Raw genomic sequence first — 20,542 nt, forward strand, 5'->3', positions numbered from 1 at the left:
GCCTTTATTCAAACTCCTGAAGTCATCTGTATCCCCTTCAGTTGATGAATCAGACAATTAAGTTCTCTTGGGCCATCTACAATCCAAATGGGGTCTGGAAAACAAGTTATATAGAAAACATCTCTATAGAGTGAGAAGGGTTTTCTTTTTGAAACAGCCTTTCAGTATTAACTAATGCAACCTCTAGAAATAATAGTTATTAATATGTATTTATCCCTGTAAGTGGAAGTTTCCAACTGTGAAAAGAGGGAGAGAAAGCAATTAATTTATGGGTTCTGTTTTGCTGTGTATGTAAAGTGCATTTACAAAAGATACGAACTTAAATTTGACCTGGGGAAGTAACTACATACTCATGGCTTCAATTCAGTGATGATGAGGTACCCTGTTTAGTAGGGAACATCCTTGGTAGTAATATGATAAATGAGTTTTGGATTATATCATAGAATCACAGAATGGTTTGGCTGGAAAGGACCTTAAAGCACATCCAGTTCCAACCCCCTTGCTATGGACAGGGACACCTTCCACGAGACAAGGTTGTTCCAGGCCAACTGGCCTGTAACACTGCCAGGGATGGGGCAGCCATGGCTTCTCTGGTTTTGAGACTTTGAGTCCTAGGGGCTAGTTCCACATTTACTGTAAAGGAAATTTAAACAACGTTGTGGTTCAAGTACTGAAATATTTGTGCGATTGCTGCAGGTTGACAGCTTTGTTGCCCTGTCTTCACATCCTGATTAGTTGTCTTACCTTACAGTTACATCTGTCTGAACAGATTATAAAGCTCTCCAGGGCAGGGGACATACTTTTTATTTGGCTTTGTGATTTTTGGTACAGTGTTTGCTAGCTTCTTGATGGTGCTTGTTTTGTTACATCTGTGCCATGAAACTGCTTTTATCGTGTGGTGTGTCTGTATCTGCAGTGCCAGTAAGTGAACTGTGTTTTCACCTAAGGCACGCTGGGACAAGTAAACTTGTACAGTGTTTCCTGTACTTGAATATACTCCTTCTTAACTGAAAGAAGTTGCTGTAAGCTCCAGAAATAAAGATATTTTCCTCGGGGCATTTAGCATTTAAAATGGGGGGGAGAGAGTAAGTTAGCCCTGTGTCTCTTCAGAACTATTTTCAGGAAGGTATATCCTGCATAAAATTCGGGTGTTCAAGTTGTTTGTGTAAATATAAAAAAAATAATAATTCAGACATTCCTTTGAAGTGAATTTGCTTAAAAATTCTGTGTCTGAAAGGATGCATGAAATGAGCTTAATGTTTAAAGTTTTTTTTCTACTAGTATTTTTAGGGTCACAATCCACAGTGATTGCCCAAGGCCATGTCTAGACTTCCCTGATCAGATAAGATGTGAAGTAGAACATGTGTAAGTTAATGTGTACTACAAATATACTGTAGTTAAAGCACACTGCCTTCAAAGGTTTGTCTAAATGCAGCTTCTGTCAGAGAAGTTAAATGAAATATTTCTCTGTAATCCCTGAAGTCCTTTGAAAGTGATTTTGTTTTGTTCCCATCTGCAAACTGACAGTTCCCAGCTATGATGCAGGATTCAGAAGGGCAATTTGACACTGACAAACACAACCAAGAGTTGTGAGTCCATCCTGCATGGTAGGTTTCTGCACAGCACACACAAAGTCCATTTGTGACTGTGGTGACACATGGCTGCCACCTCGAGCAGTGGTGGTATCACCAGCTATTGGTGGCGAGCTGGACACCAGAGGTGCCAGCACAGTTCCTCTTTATTTGTTAGATCTGCATGAGACTGTAGCTTGTGTTCAACCTCTTTCAGAGCCAGAGGGCTATCAAAGGCCTAGAGAGGGCTGTTTGGTCACCTGAGGAACTTCCTTGCCCCACTGCTATGGCTAACTTGGAATAAGGCATGCAGGCGTAGAGGTTTGCTGGAAAGGGAGCCAGCCAGCACCAGTGGCACAGCTCAGCGGTGCTCTGCCTTGAGGTGCACTTACCACAATGTGGCACTTGTGGGGTATATAGCATTTATACCAGTCTTTATTAGATCAGCGGGTCTTATTTCTGACTAGTATCATGTTCCCTGTGAAATACATACACTGTGGGTCCCTGTACCCATTGTTGAAAATAGTGCATCTTCCTCCTGGACTTTGGAGGGAAGCAAAAGCTTTTGAACATTCTAATGATATTTTAAGCTATGTTATGAAGCATCCACTGATGGAATTTCCCAAAACTGCCCTGCTTGGCAATATGTGTGGAATTCTTCTCCATTTACATACTGATCTGCTAACCAGAGAGAGAACTTAATAGCTGGACTTTATGAAGACCTGAGTGACTGTTCAAATGATCTGTGAGATTAGTTTTAGGAAACAAATGCTCTCTCTTTTACACAGTGATAACAAGAATTAAAGGGACATGGAAGTTGGCCTGTTTGTTTGTCTGATAAAGCTTCCTTTCATTGCAAGCTGAAGTGGGATTTGAGCTGTGTTTTTTGTGGAGGCTGGGAGAGTATTTTGGAGGTACATGATTCCATATTGGTTCTATTGTTGCTCTCTTCTTGGTAGTGTGTTTTAATTAGGAGCACCTTTTGTTTCAGCAAGTGCCTCTGCTCAGCTGTGAAGAGAATGTAAGAACAGAGTGTTTGTCAGGGATGGGTCCCTTACAAGGGCTGTGCTTTGGTAACCAAGTTAATAGTTGTTTTAGTGGAGAGATTCAAATATTTTTTTACATTGGTGGTACTATTGGGATTTAAATGAACCGAAACCTTTAAAGAAATCCTTTTGCCAGGTTCTGTCATCTACCTCAGTGAAAAATCTGGCAGTTTGGGTTTGCTTTTATTTGCCACCAGCCTGCATACCTGTTTTTAGCAAATTTATAACCGCTGTAACTAGAATCTGCATACAAGAAAGCAGACAGTTTTTATTCCTGTAGCTAGAATTGGAACAACTGAGCAAAGCTGTGCAATCATGTCAGCATTGTGTAGTTTGCTTCTTCTGCAGATCTGGTTTTGTCTGTATGGAGAAATGGGGTGTAAGGAATTTGTACAAGTAACACTTATTAGTGGAGTGAAAGATACGTAGATTGAAAATGGCGTTTTCTAGCTGGCTAATGGCAGAAGCAGAATGCTGAGTTCTCATCTCCTCTTTTATCCTGACTTGTATTAACCTGGAACCTGCTGTTCTTTTTTTTTTCTCATTTGTACAGTAAAACTGGTGTCACTCAGGTTATAGAAAGACAGCAGTGCTCAATGTTGACAGGTACAGCTGCTGTGATTGAAGCCATTTTTCTTGCTGTATAGCCATCAGAACTTGTTTCTTAACTCTTTTCAAAACTTCATATTCCCTGTTCTGCTCTTACGAAATCATTTCATACCTGCTGGACTCCTTCTGCCATCTTCCAGTAAAAATGGGATTCAAACTGATCCATTTTGTGTCAAGGCTCCTTAAATTCTCCCTTGCTGCCTTGTACTTTAAGCAGTTGTCTGCAAATACTCTAAGTGAGAGTCTAATCCCTCATGCCTGATTACAAAGTCTAGTCCTGCATTAGCACCAGCTTTCAGGGAGGAAGATTTTTATGTAAAGTTTTAAGCTTTTGAGCATTTTGGTGGATTTGCTTGAAATGCTTCAAACTCAGGACTTGTTACGGGGATGACTTTAATCCTGTCTGCTGAACTTGAAGCCTGCGAAATGCATGTACATATTTTTGTAAATGAATGCACTGTGTATGTGCTAGACTACAAATTCTCCACTCGCACAACCAGTATATTGAGGAAAGGAGTTTTTTAGACTTCAGGTGATGCTGTTCTTTCCAGCGCTGCATAAATATTTCCATTTCTGTTCAGTCTTCTCTTTTGGCCTCTGTGTGGAGCCTTGTCTGTAAAAGAGGAGACCAGAGTTAACATAGCCTGGAAATGATTTAAATTACTGATTTTTACTAATTAAATCAGAAAGCAATACACCTTTATTTAAAACATGAACTTTTCTTTGCTAAGTTTTTATGTTACTCAGACTTCACCTATAACAGGTTCTCATTATGAGGTACTAATATTACCAGGTACAGCTTTTACACTAAATCTGAGGCATGCTGTTTTCATGCCTCAAATAGCTGCTATTTAAATGCTTACACAGCTAATGTACATAATTCAGAATGTTCATGTTTAATTTTTAAAGGTGACAACTAGTGCAATTCTCTACCAGTTTTTGTTGCTGGATTTTATTTTCTTCTTCCCCTCTGTGTGAGTAGTGTCAGCCTGTATTACAGTAAGACATAGAAACCAACTATAGAATGCTTAAAATACATAAACTATTGCATAGCTGGGAAAGCTTTCATCCAAATGTTTTGCATTTAAAAATCAACTGCCTTTTATTAACAAAGGGAGTCTCAGCAGTTTGCATTGAAGAACCATGGTGCTCAGTGCTAAATTTTAAGGTTTAAGAAAATTCCAGTGTGTCTTTTTTGTGTGAAAGATCTGAATTTTTGAACTGCTGACCTGGCCACACTGCAGCAAACCTAATGCTTAGTTTCACGGCAGTGAAAGGCTTCCCATCTTATATTACCGATCTTGCAATAAAGGGTTGGGCAAGACTGTTTAACGCTGGAAAATAGAATTAGGTTATTTTTTTAAACTTGAGTAGTGCTTTGGGTTTAGGCAGTTGCCTGCCTCAATGTGGCTGTGAGAGGATGAGGTGGAAGGCGCACAGCCATGTCCCAGCCCTGATCAGTGCCCAGGGCAGTGGGGACAGACCTCCTCTCCTCTGTGTTCTCATGCCATCCTTGCAGCCAGCATTCCAGGGTGCTATGGAATAAGGCTGCTAGAGCATGTGCCTGTACTCAAGTGGTTTCTGTCCATGGGCTGTCATTTCAGTGCATTTTGCCGTTCCTGTCCACCTGCCTTGCAGTGCACAGGCAATAAACGCACAGGAGGGTTGGGACAGCTGGAGCTGGGAGCTTCTGGTCTGGCCCAGTGGCACCATTCTCGATGTCTGCTTTGGTTTTCTGTAGAAGCCTTTTTGGCTTTTTCCCCCTTGGTTCATTGTGCTTTCTTTGTGAATATATGCAGGCATCCCACTGGCTTCTGTGGGTGGCAGAAAAGGCTCATGTGCACACTTTCCTGCTTTTCATTGTCTAAGTTATAGGGAGGAAACCCCTTTATTTTGCGTGAACTCTCTCTCCCTACTACACCTATTGACAGTGGTTTGTGTAGCTGTCTGGGCTGACAGTGGTTTGTGAGGCTGGTCTGGGCTGTGGTGGGGTCTCAGTGACAAAGTTATGCGGGTCAATCTGCTGCTAATACAGAAAAGGTTTCTACAGTCATTTCACACACATGAATGCTTTTTTTTTATTATTATTTTCCTTTTTCCTACAGTTCCCTACATCCAGTGATTTACCTCATTTTCCAGAGTTAAGGCCCTGTCAAGGAGTACCAGTCAGTGATGAGTTACATTTTAGTAGAAAAAGAACTTCAGGGAATTTCATTCAGAATAGCGTAGATTTTAAGTCGGAGCATTCTTCTGTCTGTGCTGGTAAGTATTAACACAGAAATGTGTTCCATCTGCCATTTGCAAAACAGATTTAGAAGAAGCAGAGTATAAATTTGTAGCTTCATAAGCATGATTTATCATTTGTTTATTATTTGTTCTGTTATTTATTTTCATTTACTATGAAGAGTTGAGTACCAGGCACAGGGCTATGCCTCCAGATGAAGCAAGAAGCAGTGGTCTCATCTGTGCTCCTGGAGAAGTGTATGCCATCTCAAAAATTAGAATGTTCTCTTCCAGTCCTGCTGTACACACACAGATATCCACTAGTTTAGATAGATCCAAAGAGTGTATAGATCAGGGGTTTTGCAGATGGCAAGTACAAAAACAAATAGTGTGGCTAGGGGAACAAAAGGCCTTCCTTGTTTTTTGCCTCTCTAACTACAAAAGGCCTGAGCTTGCTGCAGCATTTGCAAAATTAGGAAAAAGATGTACCGTATAGGTAAGCAACAGAGTAATGCAGTCAATGTTCTTTCACACTGTAAAATACCATATGAATTGCAGATAAAGACGTAAATTAAAAGGAGACCCAGACTTTTTAGAGTGAGCTCTAAAGACTGTCTTAAAGGAAAATATCATGGTTTTAAAAAACAGGTCTGTGGAAGATTGTCAGTATAGTGTTCCATTTACACTAGAAGCATGGGCTCAGTGATTTGTATTTTAATGGCCAAAAGGCACGTGAAAGGACTGGGCAAGACCGGACCTGACTTACTCTCTTCACTTGGCAGGAGGTTGTATTCTCAGCTTTTTCTGAGGTGCATGCACATTTGTGGCATGCCAAGTTTGCTCACTGTTATGCTGTGAGTGAAGTCTAAAGAAACTCTTTGTGTTTTGGGGTTTTAAGGTGTTGTCTTAAGGGGGGGCATTGTTCAGGATTTTTCTTTTGACCCCTGCAATTCGCAGTTGGAAAAGTGTCCTGGAAGAATGGCCAGCCATTTTTCCAGTTTGTGCTTATGAACAGTATTATGAGGTTGCTTAGAAACTCTTGAATTAAGTACTTTTAAAATAGTTGTATTTTACACTGAAAGTTAGACAAAGAGTCTTAATGCATTATTAAATATTATTGACTGTTTTTTGTTGAGTACCATATATTAAGTATTTATCTAGTTACTTGCGTTTTTCTTTTGACAGGTCCTGTGGGCTCTCATCAGCCACAAATATCAGGGAAATGTGGAACACTTGGACACACGCAGACACGCGAGAAGAGTGGTAGCATAGAATCTGAACTACAATTTTTAGGATTAAGTAACAGTCAGCGAGACAAAGGTATATGAGTTCTAACTGTATCGTAAGTCAGTGCATGTTGCTTTGGAAAAGTCTCTACTTCTATGCTGCCTTAAGGAAAAAAACCAACCTATTGCTAAAACATTGTTCCATCCCTATTCAGACAAATTGTGCCTCCCTCCCATGTAGTACTTTTCATTTGTGGTTTTAATTTGCAACTCACATCTCTGATATCTGCCTATGTCAGGGTGCTGTACAGAAAGTGGCACTGTAACAGAATCGGAACTTTTTTTGAAGAACTGATTTTTAGAGTTCTCTTGCTGTTATAGTCAGATCAGCCCCAACTGTTTAACAGCAGGAGTCAGGGCTGAGCCTTGCCCTGGTTAATATACCCCCTTTGGTCCCCTCTGAGGTGTGGGCGCAGGCAGGGTGTCTCAGCAGAAACTTGTTCAGGAGGAGGCACAGGGTACTCCTTTCTGCTGGGCACAGCAGGTACGGGAAAATGAGCTTGGTGTGCTGCAGAAACACTGTGTTGGTGCATGCAAAGCTGTTAATTCTTTTAATTTGTGGTCGTCTCTCTATCGTTTTCACTAGACACATAACCAGGGTGCTGTTGTGTTAGGTGGGTTTTGCTGCTAGCTACAAAAGTGAGACTAGGGAACTGAGACTGCTCTAGTGGAAGGCATCCGTGTGTATGGCACGGGGCTGAAACCAGGTGAGCTTTAAGGTCCCTTCCAATCCAAACCACACTGTGATTCTATGAGTCTATGGTAATGATACCAAATCTATGGACAAAGATGCTTTGAGTGGTCCAGATGTGTTGTACAGGGGGTAGAGCTGACAGCCTTGGCGGAAGATATGTAGACACTTCATTTGCTGCTAGCCACTGATGGGCTCTAGACACTGTTTTTCTCTGCCTACGGGAAGAAAGGAGAAATTTCTTCCTTGTGTTTTGCCTCTGTAACTGTAGTTAATGTTCTATTCTCTTAGCCTTGGTCTTCAGAAGGCTGTCAGGTACTTTGCCCACACTTGCTGATTTATTTCTCTGCAAACACTTTTGTGCCAGATATTGCTGTTAACTGAGCCTTTCTTCAGTAGTGCAACCCACACCTGACTTAGCTTAGTTTTGCTGCCTCAGGATACCTGGAGAGCACTGGGATGCTGTAGCTTTGGAAAGCAGCAGGAGACAGATACCTTATAACGATCTGATTCACAAAGAGATTTTTTTTTTTTTTTTTTTTGTGTGCTGTAACTAAAAGCACAATAGAATGATTTGCTTTGGAGTGACACAGATGACTAAGAGGCTCTCTGAGTGCGACTGACATTGTCATTTGCTCTCACTCGCAGGCTATGCTTTTCCATTCTTCTGGTTGTGCCAGTGGAATTGTTTGCAGGGCAGTTCTCTCAGCACGACAGCTGAGGTGGCCCAGCGCTTCCAGAGGCCGTCAGGAACTTTGATAAAACTTGTCCTGATTTTTACTTGCATGTGGGGGAACATGTGTCTGTTTTTTATGGGAAACAATTAAAATGGTATTGTTCCACATCTACACTTATCTTTCTATTGTTGTTCTACTGGTTTTTGGGAAAAAAAACCCAACTATAGTTTGTTTGTTTGTTTGTTTGTTTTTTTAAGGAAGTAGAATTTATAACGTTTGTGCTTTATTTGTACTCTTGTATCACTGAGTTTTGAGAGTGGTGGTTGCAGATTTTATGCGATGCAGCCTTGGGATATGGAGCAGCATGCAACAGAACTGTTCAATCCTCTTGCGTAATCTGTTTTTCAAAATCTAGCTCTTTAAAAATGACTGGGAAACAGCTTAGTCATAAACTCATGGGATCAAGTGCAAAAAAGGAAATTGATGTTTTGGGGGACAATGCAATTTGCAAAATAAAGTTAGCTGATTTGTTTGTTTGTGTGGATAGAATGCTGACATTCAGTTTTTGACTGTGAAGATGGTGTGTTCTTTTATTACAAGAGCTGTCAAAGAGGCTAATTACCACAAATACTATTTTCTTTCTCTTTGCTCAGGTTGTACCAGCCTAAATTTTTCCAACACGACCCAGAGAAGTTTTTACAATCAAGCAGAGAATACGACGCCCTTCCAAGGTCCTAATGCCAATATAGAAATACCTGTTACTTCTAATATTCTAATACCTGTGCAAGAAGAATATTACTCATTTCATTTGGCCTTCTTGCCTCTTTATTTGCATTTGGAAATGTAAACATGGAATTCTCCACACTCAGACGAGCTCTTTAAAAGCTGCTTACAAACAACTATGTCTCTAATAAGTAGAATCTGTGCTGATTTCATCCCAATTTATACTGACAGCTAGTGGTAGAGACTGCTGTTTGTGGTGTGATTTACTGTCTTTGAAGACCTCGTGTAGATTTTGGTTAACCTGAAATGGTGTTGACTTAATTACAGTTGCTTTACCAATTTAGCTGATTTCTTTCAAATACTTACTAAAGGCAATCTAAGATTAAAAATAGCGTGTGTGCTCATCACTTGCTGATTTTGTGTATGTTGTCCATATGCATTTTGTTTGTGTTTTTTTCCTGTTTCTTTGGAGTAACTTTATTGTCATTACAACAGCTTATAGGACAGTTTGTCAGGGCACTATTCTTTTTTCTTAACTAAGGAAGCTAAGTACTTTTTAAAGGTACCAAACAAGATGTTGTTGAAATGTATTTATAATAGTAAATTAAATTGTGTATGGTTTTTTTTAATGCTCATCTCATTGTAAAGGGCGTTTTCTGGTGTCATATAGAAACGACACATCAGGTTTATTCTGGTGTGTGCTGTAATCCTGCCCACCCCTACAATGGACTGACATCTGCTTGTGTCTCTCTTCCAGGGGAGAATTTGCAGGAGAAACATGCTCCTCTGCAGCTGAAACCCACCCTGGCGAGGCAACAAGTCCCCTGCAGAGGCCTAAATGGGACAAAACCCATCCCTCCCATTCCCCGCCTGCTGCCAGATAAGATAAAGTTAAATTTGACAAAGTGCAGAAATGAAGAGTGCAAGAACATGAGGCTGAATAAAACAGACAGGAAGCTTGCAGCAGCTGATCTTTCAGCCTTGAATGTGGATGGTGAGGAAGTGGACCAGGAAGAGGTTAGTTTAAATATATAGCATATAAATTGTGGAGGTTTTTTTTCCAGTCAAGAGCCAGAAAATAATGTTTCTGACTTAAGTTTTGTGACACTGTCATCAGTAAGCAGATTTCCATGAGATACCATTGGGTGTCTGATAGCTGCTAAATAAAGCAACAAAAACTGATGTGGAAGCACACTTCTCGTGTTCCAGACATCTTAATTTCCCTTGCTTTTCTCAGAGCTGAAGTCGTACTATTTTCAGTTGCTGTAGTACCAGTGCTAAACTGTAGGTCTTTATACAGCCTCTGTTCTCACTATTGTGACTTCAGGGACCCCAGTATAAGGACATGGATCTGTTGGAACACGTCCAGATGAGGCCACGAAGATGCTCTCCACAAAGCTGGAGCACCTCTGCTCTAGAGACAGGCTGAGAGAGCTGGAGTTCTTCAGCCTGGAGAAGAGAAAGATCTGGCGAGACTTTAGAGCAGCTCCCAGTGCCTAAAGTGGCCAGCAAGAAAGTTGTCAAGGGCCTGTAGGGACAGGAAAAGATTTAGATTAGATATGAGGAAGAAGTGCTTTCCTGTAAGGGTGGTGAGGCACTGGCACAGGTTGCCCAGAGAAGCTGTGGCTGCCCGATCCCTGGCAGTGCTCAAGGCCAGGTTGAACAAGGCTTGGAGCAACCTGGTCTAGTGGAAGGTGTCCCTGCCCGTGGTAAGGGGGGTGAAACTGGATGAATTTTAAGGTCCTTTCCAACCCAAACCATTCTGTGATCCTATGGTTATTTCCGGGGATGGAGGGGAGGTGGAGCTGTATCCCCAGCATCCACATCAGTACACATCTAAACTATTACAGCATCAATTACACAAGAAGCATAGGGATCACCATGACTGGATTTTGCTATGGTCTTACCCACATGCTCCAATGCCACATCCTTAATTTCTGTCACAGTTCATAGATTGTCTGAATCTCAGGTCCTGTCTTTAGCACCTGTGGATCTGACAGCATTTGCAGTAGGATTTAATGTCTTTGCCTTACTGCCTTTATCTTCCATACTCTAGTCACTTCTGAAAGTAACTTGCGTTGGTAAACAGATGGGAAGAATTTTTTTAATATCAAATATATTCAGCAAAAAGAGTGTAGAATATTCAGTAACATGATTCTCTAGTGATTACAGATTTTCCTGCTTATTTGAGTAGGAGCTTTGCTTACTAGGCACCATTTTCAGGATTCACTTCTGTGTATTTTGCAGCTTTGTGCAGTTCTGTTGTGAAAAGCCTGAGATTCCAGTTGCCTGTACTTGCAGCTATCAAAGGCTTCCTTTAGTCTATTAAAAAAAGATAAGAGTTGAGGTATTTCTTCAGGAATCTCTTCCTGTGTTTTGCAGAATGAAGCTAGGATACAGTGTCACTGTGACTTTGCATTTACTTGCAGGATAATTACTCTTGTGAAGTAAAACAATGAAAGAGATCGTTATAATATTGCATGACCTGTGTAAATGGTTGGTCACATTGCCCAACAGGGGCATGTGCACTCCTGTGAATTGAACTGAACACTCACAAACATACTTTCTTCTGTTTACAGAAGCTTATTTTTTTTCCTGTGCACTGAATAAACCCTGTCATTTTGTTTTCAATCCTTTTTAGATGAAGAATTCATTAAGATCTCTACGAAACAGTGCCGCTAAGAAAAGGGCAGTGTTAAGCAGCAACATTTCAGGTCTTGAAAGTCCTAATTCTGCTCTTAAACTTGATCTGTCTGGGGGTTCCCCCTCCCATGTGTCCTGCCCAAGTGTGGATGTCTACAGCGAAAGCGGTGTTTACAGCCAGGACTCTGTAACTTCACCCATGTCCACAGTCCCCCACAGAAGGAGAAGAATGTGAGTTGAACGCGTGTGTTTACTCTGAAATTCTAACACATAGTCTCTGCTGGTGTTAGTTAAATAGGAAAGGGAGTGAAACCTGTAATAAGTTTGTATATAAGATTGCTTTGCTTAATAGCTTGATTTTTATAGGTGAATTATTTTCCTATCTGAAAATATGCTGCTGTACAGGGCAGCTGCTTAATTATGTTATTCTAGTTTGTGCTGGCTTTTAATTTGCAAGAGTTTCCCGGTGCAGCCATAGTAACACAGTGCAGTGAAGTGCTGCCTGCAGTAGTGAATATTTTATTAAGACTTTAGTCTCCCTTAGAAGGTATGTGAACCATAGCCTAAACAAATGAGTAAGAAGGAGAATGAGTTAATAGGAAGGATATAGTTTGCTTATTATAGCCTGGAAATTTAAGAAGGAATGGGTTGATTTTTTATGATAAGAGGAAGACAATGCAGACGTGTTTCTTATTACTGCAAATCATGAACTGTTTCCATTTTATTCCTGACAGGCTATTGTTAATTTAAAATGCCTTCACAGAGCTCTTCTAAAAAGAAATTGTATGATGACACATCCTCCTCTGACTTTAAAGAACAATGACCCAGTTGGTTATGAGCAGTATAAACTATTTTTTAATGAAATAAAAAAGGTTTTGAAGGATTTTTCAAATTTTGCAGTACAGAATCTCCTTTTCTGCTCTTGGAGCCCATGATAAAGCTGCTTGTAGCTCTGCTCTGAAGATATTTTTCTGGGTTTTTTTTGGTGTACTAAGTGCATCTTTTTATTGCTGGTATAAAACTGTCTTAACAAAATAGGAAGGAAAAGAGGGAATATGCAAACAAAAGGGTTTTAAGACAAAGAGACTGGAAGGATTCAGAAACAGAAGGTTTGCACAGTTCTGTGATCTCAGAACTAATTTATATGTATTACTACATATATGTAGTAATATGCTTTACTGCAGAATCACAGTTTTAAGAATAAGTTTTAAAATATTAAAATGCTAGAATACCTAAAAAGCCATGACTATAAGCTTCTGTGTATAATGTTCTTCCAGGCAGGGTTTTGGCCGAGGGCATAACTCTAACCAACATGCCTTTTCCATTATTCAGTGACACACAGACTGAAAGTTTTACAGGATTCACAGACAGAGGAATTCTGAACTAACAAGGAAAAGAGGGGACATCTGGCACTAAGACTGAATTTGTAAAAGTGACAAAATATATTCCAGAACAAAATCTGGCAACAGTAATGTGGGCTTTTTTTGTGCATTTACCGTTCGAAGGATCGGTTTATCTACTGGTAAACTGCCGTGAGAAATGGGAGCTTGGCACTAGTATTAGTGATGTTTCTGGAGCATGGGCTTTCCTCAGGGTCTTAAAAGCAAGCCTTCTAGTTGTGTATTTCAGTCCTAGCAGAGAGTGGAAGAGCTGCTGTTTCCATGTGACTATTATGTAGTTAGGCACAGTACTTAACAGCGCAGGGCTTTTCCAGTCAGCTTTAACACTCAGTCACATCATTTTAAACAAGAAGTATCAAGATTGTCTGGTAAATAACAGCATTTTTCTGGTGAATGTCTGTCTGCTAGACACTGAGCTGAAACAAGCTAATTTCTAGAAGTGAAAGGCTAATGGATTTGGTCACTCTGATTTGCCATGCTTTGCTAGACAGAACCAGCATTTTCAGCCCCAAGGCCAAACAAGTCTTAGTTTTTTTGAGTGTATGCTAAATTTAATCCCGGTGTAAAGTTTACTGTCAAGGATTGTCTTTATCGTGTTCTTTGTAATGGACCTGCTCATCAAATAATCTCTACTGAGTTAATTTTCTTTGTCTACTCAAGTGAACATTTGTGGAAGCATACTGGAAATATTTGTCCATAAGCTACACTGGGGAGGAGAGACTGAAATCTGTTGGTTTTGCTACATGGTGTTATTTATCTGGACTCTGACGAGGGTGTGGCATTGTACCTATACAGATGTGTTTTCTATTTTAACAGGTCAGACAATCTTCTACTACTTGGCAAAAAATCACAGACTGCAAGAACATTTTCTGCAAGAAACAGAGACCCTAATGTGGAAGAACATAACACCAGCACAGGTATAGCGTTGTGCCTTTCAAAATAAACCTTGCTTCACTGATGTGAAGTAACTTGCTTCCTTCTGCAGAGAAGGACTTGGGGGTGTTGGTCAATGAGAAACTTAAGGTGAGCCAGCAGTGTGTTCTCACAGCCCAGAAAGCCAACCATATCCTGGGCTGCATCAAAAGGAGCGTGAAAAGGTTGAAGGAGGTGATCTCTGCTCTCGTGAGACCTCACTTGGATTATTGTGTGCAGTTCTGGTGTTCTCAACATAAAAAGGACATGAAACTGTTGGAACAAGTCCAGAGGAGGGCCACGAGGATGATCAGGGGACTGGAGCACCTCCCATATGAAGGCAGGCTGAGAAAGTTGGGGCTGTTCAGCCTAGAGAAGAGAAGGCTGCGTGGAGACCTCATAGCAGCCTTCCAGTATCTGAAGGGGGATTCTAAGGATGCTGGGGATGGACTCTTCACAAAGGGGCAACAGGTTAAAACTTAAACGGGGGAAGTTTAGACTGGATATAAGGAGGATGTTCTTTACTGTAAGGGTGATGAGGCACTGGAATGGGTTGCCCAGGCAGGCTGTGAATGATCCATCCCTGGTGGTGTTCAAGGCCAGGTTGGACAGAGCCTTGGGTGGCATGGTTTAGTGTGAGGTGTCCCTGTCCATGGTAGGGGGTTTGGAACTGGATGATCTTAAGGTCCTTTCCATTCTTAACTATTCTATGATTCTATGTAGGAGAATGTTCACTTGATGTGTCTGTTCTTATTTGTTCAATGAGCTCCTGTCCCTTCATCACCGTCCATAGCATTCCTTGCTGGAAGAGCATCACCATCTTGGGTATCCCAAAGCAAAATATTCCCTAGCAGAACAAAAAAACCCTGCTCTGATCTGAGTTCTCAGCTGAAGAAGAAAACACAAGAAGTCTTCTTAAAGATTTCAGTATGGCTGTTTATCTCATGAGGATGTGGGTGCGGTGACAGTGACAGCCATCAGTGCAGAACTTTCTTCTCATAAAGCATAGAAAAGAGCTCCAAAATTAAAACTGTGGAATCAGATAATTTGTAAAGTAAAGAGCTATCTGCCAGACTCTTACCTGTGACTATTTTTGGCAAACTAAAGCCTGAGATGAGAGTGTAAAGCGCAACAGAGTTGTCAAGAGCCCCAAGTTGTTGAGATGCTGTGGCTTGCCTGGTAAAGGACATTTTGCAGCAGCCACAGATGTAGGTGGTGGGCTCGAAGTTTACCAGAATACTTCTCAGCTGAGATGGTTCAGTAGTCCCCTGACTTCATTTTTGCACATTCTGGTAGAAAGTGTAAGTAATCAAGTTCTGCTAAATCATCTGTTGAGAAATTTCAGATGAACCAGATTAAATAGCAAAAGTAAATTGTGCCCTTCTTTTGTCACAAACTATAATTTTTACTTGCAACTAGTGCAGCCAATACAGAAGTATATCATATATGTCATCCACTTTGGTGAACAGTTTGAGGGACTGCTAATTTAGGTGGGAAACAGCATTAAGTGCTGCTTGGGGGAAAATACATTGCAAATTCTGTTATGCTTCAGTTGTGCTGAATCATGTAAGAAACAGTGCTATCCTTCCAGTAAGTGCGTTAGGAACTTCTGGTTGTTTAGTTGGTTTTTTTTTCAGTGGAATAAGTTGGCTTAAAAATCCTCTTGCAAACACTGGTTTTCTTTATGATCTTTTAGCAGCAATTCTGTTTGATACATGCTTTCCATGGTTTTGGGGATATAAATATTTAATAATTCCTCTTCAGGAACTTGCAAATATACTGATTCATTAAAGCGATAACTTCAGATGTCAGTGTATAACGTTTTAGAAGAATAAAACATGTACCAAAGTGTAAACTACATTATTTATATTATGTGATTTATTTTTTTTAAGGTCTTGCGGAGCCAGCATCTACTTTTCCACAGACAAACAATCTAGATTTCATCTCACAAAGTGTCCCATCTGAAGATGCAGTTGTAATTGCTGGTAAGGGTATTACAAAACCAAAATTATCTTATTATTATGGAATGGGTTGCCCAGGTAAGCTGTGAATGCTCCATCCCAGCCAGTGTTCAAGGCCAGGTTGGACGAGGCCTTGAGTGATAGGGTTTAGAGCGAGGTGTCCCTGCCCATGGCAGGGGGGTTGGAACTTGATGACCTATCTTAAGGTCCTTTCCAACCCTAACTATTCTATGATTCTATGAAATGCATCCTTGTCATTAGAAGATGTGGCCGTGAATCCTTCAGTAAAAATAACATCCAACTTCAAGAAGACAAAACATCCAGCCTTGCTACAATGTGGTAAGTTGTTTTAAGTTAACTAAATACTATTAAAATATTTGGACATGTGGAGTGGAGCAGTTCCAAAATACTCTTGGGTTTATTATGAGTTATTTGTACAACAGACAGTCCTGAGGTGCTCCAGAAGGTTAGTAATTTTGGGGTGGTGGTGAAGGGGATTTGAATTCATAACCATGTGCATTTAGTTTTGCACTAAACAATCCACTATATTTGTGCTTGTGACTCCTTAATGTGGTGACTATTTGAAAAAACATTCATTCACATGAATGAACTAGTGAGTGATCAAGGTTGTAACTGGGAAAGCTGTCCATTTGAAAACCTGGTCCCTTAGTAGCAGCAGTCTATAGCTTAAACTTCTTATATTTCCTTTCTTAGAATGAATTAGTTTTTTCAGATTATGCTAATTATTTCTTATGCTTCATGACTTTGCAGATGAAGTTCCTCTTAGGGCACAAGGAAACTATACAGGCAAGAGGCCATCAGTCACAGGAGCAATGGACAAATCGGAACTGCGTCCCTTTTCAAAGCCGGAAACGGCACTGACAGAAGCCTTGACACTTCTAGCTAATGATGACTGGTAGGTGTAAACATCTGTCTGCAACCTGGATGTAATGTAGAAGGCATTTATTTTGATAACTTTAAAAACGAACAAACAAAACCCCCAAAATAAAACAGCAAAAAGGGCATAACATAAAAAGTAGTGAGAAGGATTGCAGTCATATATGAGAAAAAAAGAAAAAAAAAAGGTGCTTTTTTTAATCTAAACCTAGATTAAACAGTGACTATTGTAAATTGAGGCTGATAGATAAGCTTTCAGAGGCTTGTGGACCTATGTAAGTTTAAGCATTGATCTGGAGAGGGGCCCCATCAATATCTTCCTGTCTCTTCCTGTTGAATGTGGGCTCTTCAGTGTCTGTCTCTTCAGTGGGCTCTGACTGGTGAAATGGGGCTACAGTGCTGCTACCTTTTCAACTCGGGGAAGGAAAGTAATGCTTTAATTGCCACTGGTGCAAGCTGTGAACAGAACTGTAGGAAAGAATTGAGAGACTGGTATGCTAAAATACTCCTGCTACTACATTAAAAGAAAAACTTGCATTGAAAGAATTTTGTACATTATATGCCATTGCTTAATTTTACAATCTAATTTGTTTGCCGTTTTGTTTCTTGGCATTCTAAGGTTTAATATTTTTACAAAAAAAATGCAAATTGAATTACTTAATTGCATTTGATTTTTTTTTTCCATAGGGAGAAGAAGATTGAAGGTCTGAACTTCATTAGACGTTTGTCTGCCTACCACACGACTACTCTGACTGCAAAGCTACATGAAACAAGCATGGCTGTGGCTCAAGAGGTTATACTTTACTATCAGAGTATTTCACTGACTGTGGGGGTGTATGTATTGTATAGCTCTCAGATAAGCTGAAATCTGGTAAGGATGAGTTTGTGTTCAGCAAAGGAGCTCATACTTCAGATACCAACACTTGATCTGATTTGCTAAAAGACTGAAAATATTTAGATAACAATGCTGTTTTTCATGTGTATGTATTTTAATTCTCACACATTGTGCATCAAGTTAGACATATATTTCTCAGTTGCTTTTAATGTTAGTTAAAAATTACGAAGGGAAATATTAAGTTGTATTTATTTTAAAGTCTATTTTATAAACATTCATCATTGTTTGTTTGGGTTTTTCCTGTGTGCAGGTCAAGAATTTACGCTCAGGTGTTTCTCGAGCTGCTGTGATCTGTTTAGGGGATTTGTTCACCTACCTGAAAAAGAGCATGGATCAAGAACTAGATTATACAGTAAAAGTCCTTTTGCACAAAGCTGGTGAATCCAACACATTTTTAAGGGAAGAGGTAGACAAAGCACTGAAGGCTGTGGTTAATAATGTGACTCCAGCACGTGCACTTTCTTCTCTTATAGATGGAGGGCAAAGGTAATTCTTATAGACTTTATATAGAAAAAAGTTGTGAATAGGTTAAGTTTACCTAATATAGTCTTTTTAAAAGAAAAATAAAAATAGAATAGGCAGAAATTTGAAAATATATAAGTCAGCTCTGCAAAACTTCTCCCCAGGGCAGTGTTTGTTGGTGTAGAAGTAAAATGTAGACCCCCAACCTTCTCTTTCTATACATTATGTTAAAAGTTAGCTGTTGATTTTTGGAGCTTGCTATATTTTCTTGTAATTTTGCAACACTGAAGTAATTTTATTTGCTTTTAGTAAAGCTCATACACTACATTACATACATTACATACATACATTACTACATACATACGCTATTAAAGCTCACATCGCATTCTTTTTGCATTTGCTCTGCAAAAACACGACTGTCTTTTCAGTTTTCAGCCCTAAGTTTTATTCAGAAAGATGATTTATAACTTACAGTTCTTTAGCTGCAGCTGTCTTGGTTGATTTCCTGTTCTTTACCCTTAACTGATTAATAGTCTTTTTGTCTGCATTTTAATTACCTTTACAGTGGTGGTGGCCATTATTTTCTTCAGTACCTGAAACACAACAAGCCCCTGTTTCCAATTGCATGCTTTGATTTTGACCATTAGCTTGCCTCAGTCTGTAGTAGAAGTTGACTTCCTTTCTTTCACTTTCCCTGTAAAGTATGTTGTTCTTTTTCTTTTATATCCTCATATATCCACTTAATCAAGCATTCCAGTATGTTAGATATATATGTATCTAATTGTACTTGATCTTTTATCTCTCTGTCATCACTTAGATGACATTTAATAGGCTACAGTTCTCATCCCTTCCATTAAGTATTTCAGATGCCACATTATTAATCAATCCTTAAGATTTGTAGCTGTGCAGAAAATCTAAGACTTAGCCTTGATTCAAAATGGTTTGTTTCCTATTTCGTTTCCTGGGAAGTTGGTTGTTGTGGGGTATGTTGATTCTGTCTCCTGAAAGCCAGTGGGAACCATACTGCAATTACCTGAACTTCAAACTGCTGAGAGGCAAATAGCAGCCTCAGGACTTAAATTAGTTATCAGTCATGCCTGTATGTAGGGTTGGTTTGGATTTTTTGGTGAATTTAAGAGCAGCAGGCAGTTACTGCACACTGCTTTAGTTCAGAAGCCATATAAAGTGGTCTGTTCAGGTACTTTCATATTGTCTTCAGAAATCCTTGGACAAGCAATACTTATGATCATAATTGGCTACATCTTGATCTCCCCATTTTCAGTGGCAGATTTAAATACACTGAGCTACCCTTAAGAATTTTCTAGACTTATAAAGGTTTGACCCATCCAATTTGTGAACTCAGGCATCTAAGGCATCAAAATTACCTGAGCGGTGAGCGCAAATACAGCATTTAAAGCAGGGATTAAATTCTTCACAGCTAAGAAGACTTGAGTCAAAGCGGTGTCTAAATTGTGGAGTACAGGATGTTTTTAATGTGTTATCAGTGGATGGCCTAACTAGCACTGTGAGTTACAGCTTTTCTAGTATTGGCCTCATGATACTCTGGCCGTATGAGCAACGAAGCCCATGCAGCACATTCAGAGCCGTTGCCTCCAGAGGCTGTAACAGTGAATGTGAGAATTACCTTTCAAAGGGGAAATCCGGGAGAAAAATTATGTGTCTTCAGTATGAGGTGGAAAGGTTCTGTTGGACACAACTGCAATTACACAAAGGATATATTTTCTAAATTGGGCAATTTTTGCTGTAAAGATACTGGACTATTGCTGTAAACTCATATTTACAAACAGGTGCTTGATCCAAGAGCATGATTGCGAGACTAATCTCAAAATGATTGTATTTCAGAAATTTTAAAATCGTGTTTCTTACCTGTAGGAACTCAGTTTAATTCTAAGGTCTTACGTGCATGCAAAAAGATTTCTAACTATTCTGCATGAGCAGCAGGCGTTCATGGGGAACAGGGGCTTGTTTGCTTCTGTGGAGTGAGGGCTTTGCACCTCATGGTTCTTGTTTTCCATTTGGTGCATGCAGCAGGAGTTAAGTCTGTTACCGTTTCCCTTCTCCTGAGACATGTGGCTGCTATATAGACATAACTGCATGTACTAAGCATGAGCCAAAACTAGTCTTAAGCTAGTCTTAAACTTGGTAGCGCAGCAGCAGCTGAGAGGATGGCTGCTTTGTGCAGTATAATCTAGTGATAGTTTTAGATCCAGTAAGGCCGTGGTAATTTGCGGAACCAGAGAAAGTGAAATATTGGTGAAATGGGAACACAGTTATTCAGGAAGAGCACTGGACATTCATGTCAAACCGAAAAGCTGGGAGACACTGATGTGGCTTCAAAGGCAATTATGTGCCTTAGCTCTCCTTCAAACCTGTATCTCCTGATGCACCATACAAATGTCTCATTGACTTGTGTGATGATACTGACCTCAAAAAAGAGTTTTTAATCCAAAGATAAAAATAAAATTGGAAAAGTTTGAATTTGCAGAATTGTGTACCCTGACGTGTGGGAACAGTAGGTATAGCAG

At 39.9% G+C, this 20,542-nt stretch overlaps 1 protein-coding gene across 1 annotated transcript in view; it reads left to right on the top strand.

Annotated features, from left to right (window-relative positions):
* TOGARAM1 (TOG array regulator of axonemal microtubules 1) overlaps positions 1 to 20,542 on the top strand; it is a 31,176-nt gene that overhangs the window by 3,697 nt on the left and 6,937 nt on the right. Inside the window, exons 4-14 of the mRNA XM_061354634.1 lie at positions 5,332 to 5,488; positions 6,635 to 6,769; positions 8,757 to 8,842; positions 9,511 to 9,843; positions 11,468 to 11,700; positions 13,686 to 13,786; positions 15,674 to 15,772; positions 15,989 to 16,081; positions 16,514 to 16,658; positions 17,327 to 17,432; positions 17,785 to 18,020. Of these exons, the coding sequence (XP_061210618.1) occupies positions 5,332 to 5,488; positions 6,635 to 6,769; positions 8,757 to 8,842; positions 9,511 to 9,843; positions 11,468 to 11,700; positions 13,686 to 13,786; positions 15,674 to 15,772; positions 15,989 to 16,081; positions 16,514 to 16,658; positions 17,327 to 17,432; positions 17,785 to 18,020 (1,724 nt within the window). The remainder of the gene's footprint in view (positions 1 to 5,331; positions 5,489 to 6,634; positions 6,770 to 8,756; positions 8,843 to 9,510; positions 9,844 to 11,467; positions 11,701 to 13,685; positions 13,787 to 15,673; positions 15,773 to 15,988; positions 16,082 to 16,513; positions 16,659 to 17,326; positions 17,433 to 17,784; positions 18,021 to 20,542) is intronic.

Source organism: Neopsephotus bourkii, unplaced genomic scaffold, assembly GCF_033783945.1.
Source record: "Neopsephotus bourkii isolate Nb327-2 ecotype Australia unplaced genomic scaffold, CSIRO-AGI_Nbou_v1 NB_740, whole genome shotgun sequence".
Classification (NCBI taxonomy): Eukaryota; Metazoa; Chordata; class Aves; order Psittaciformes; family Psittacidae; genus Neopsephotus; species Neopsephotus bourkii.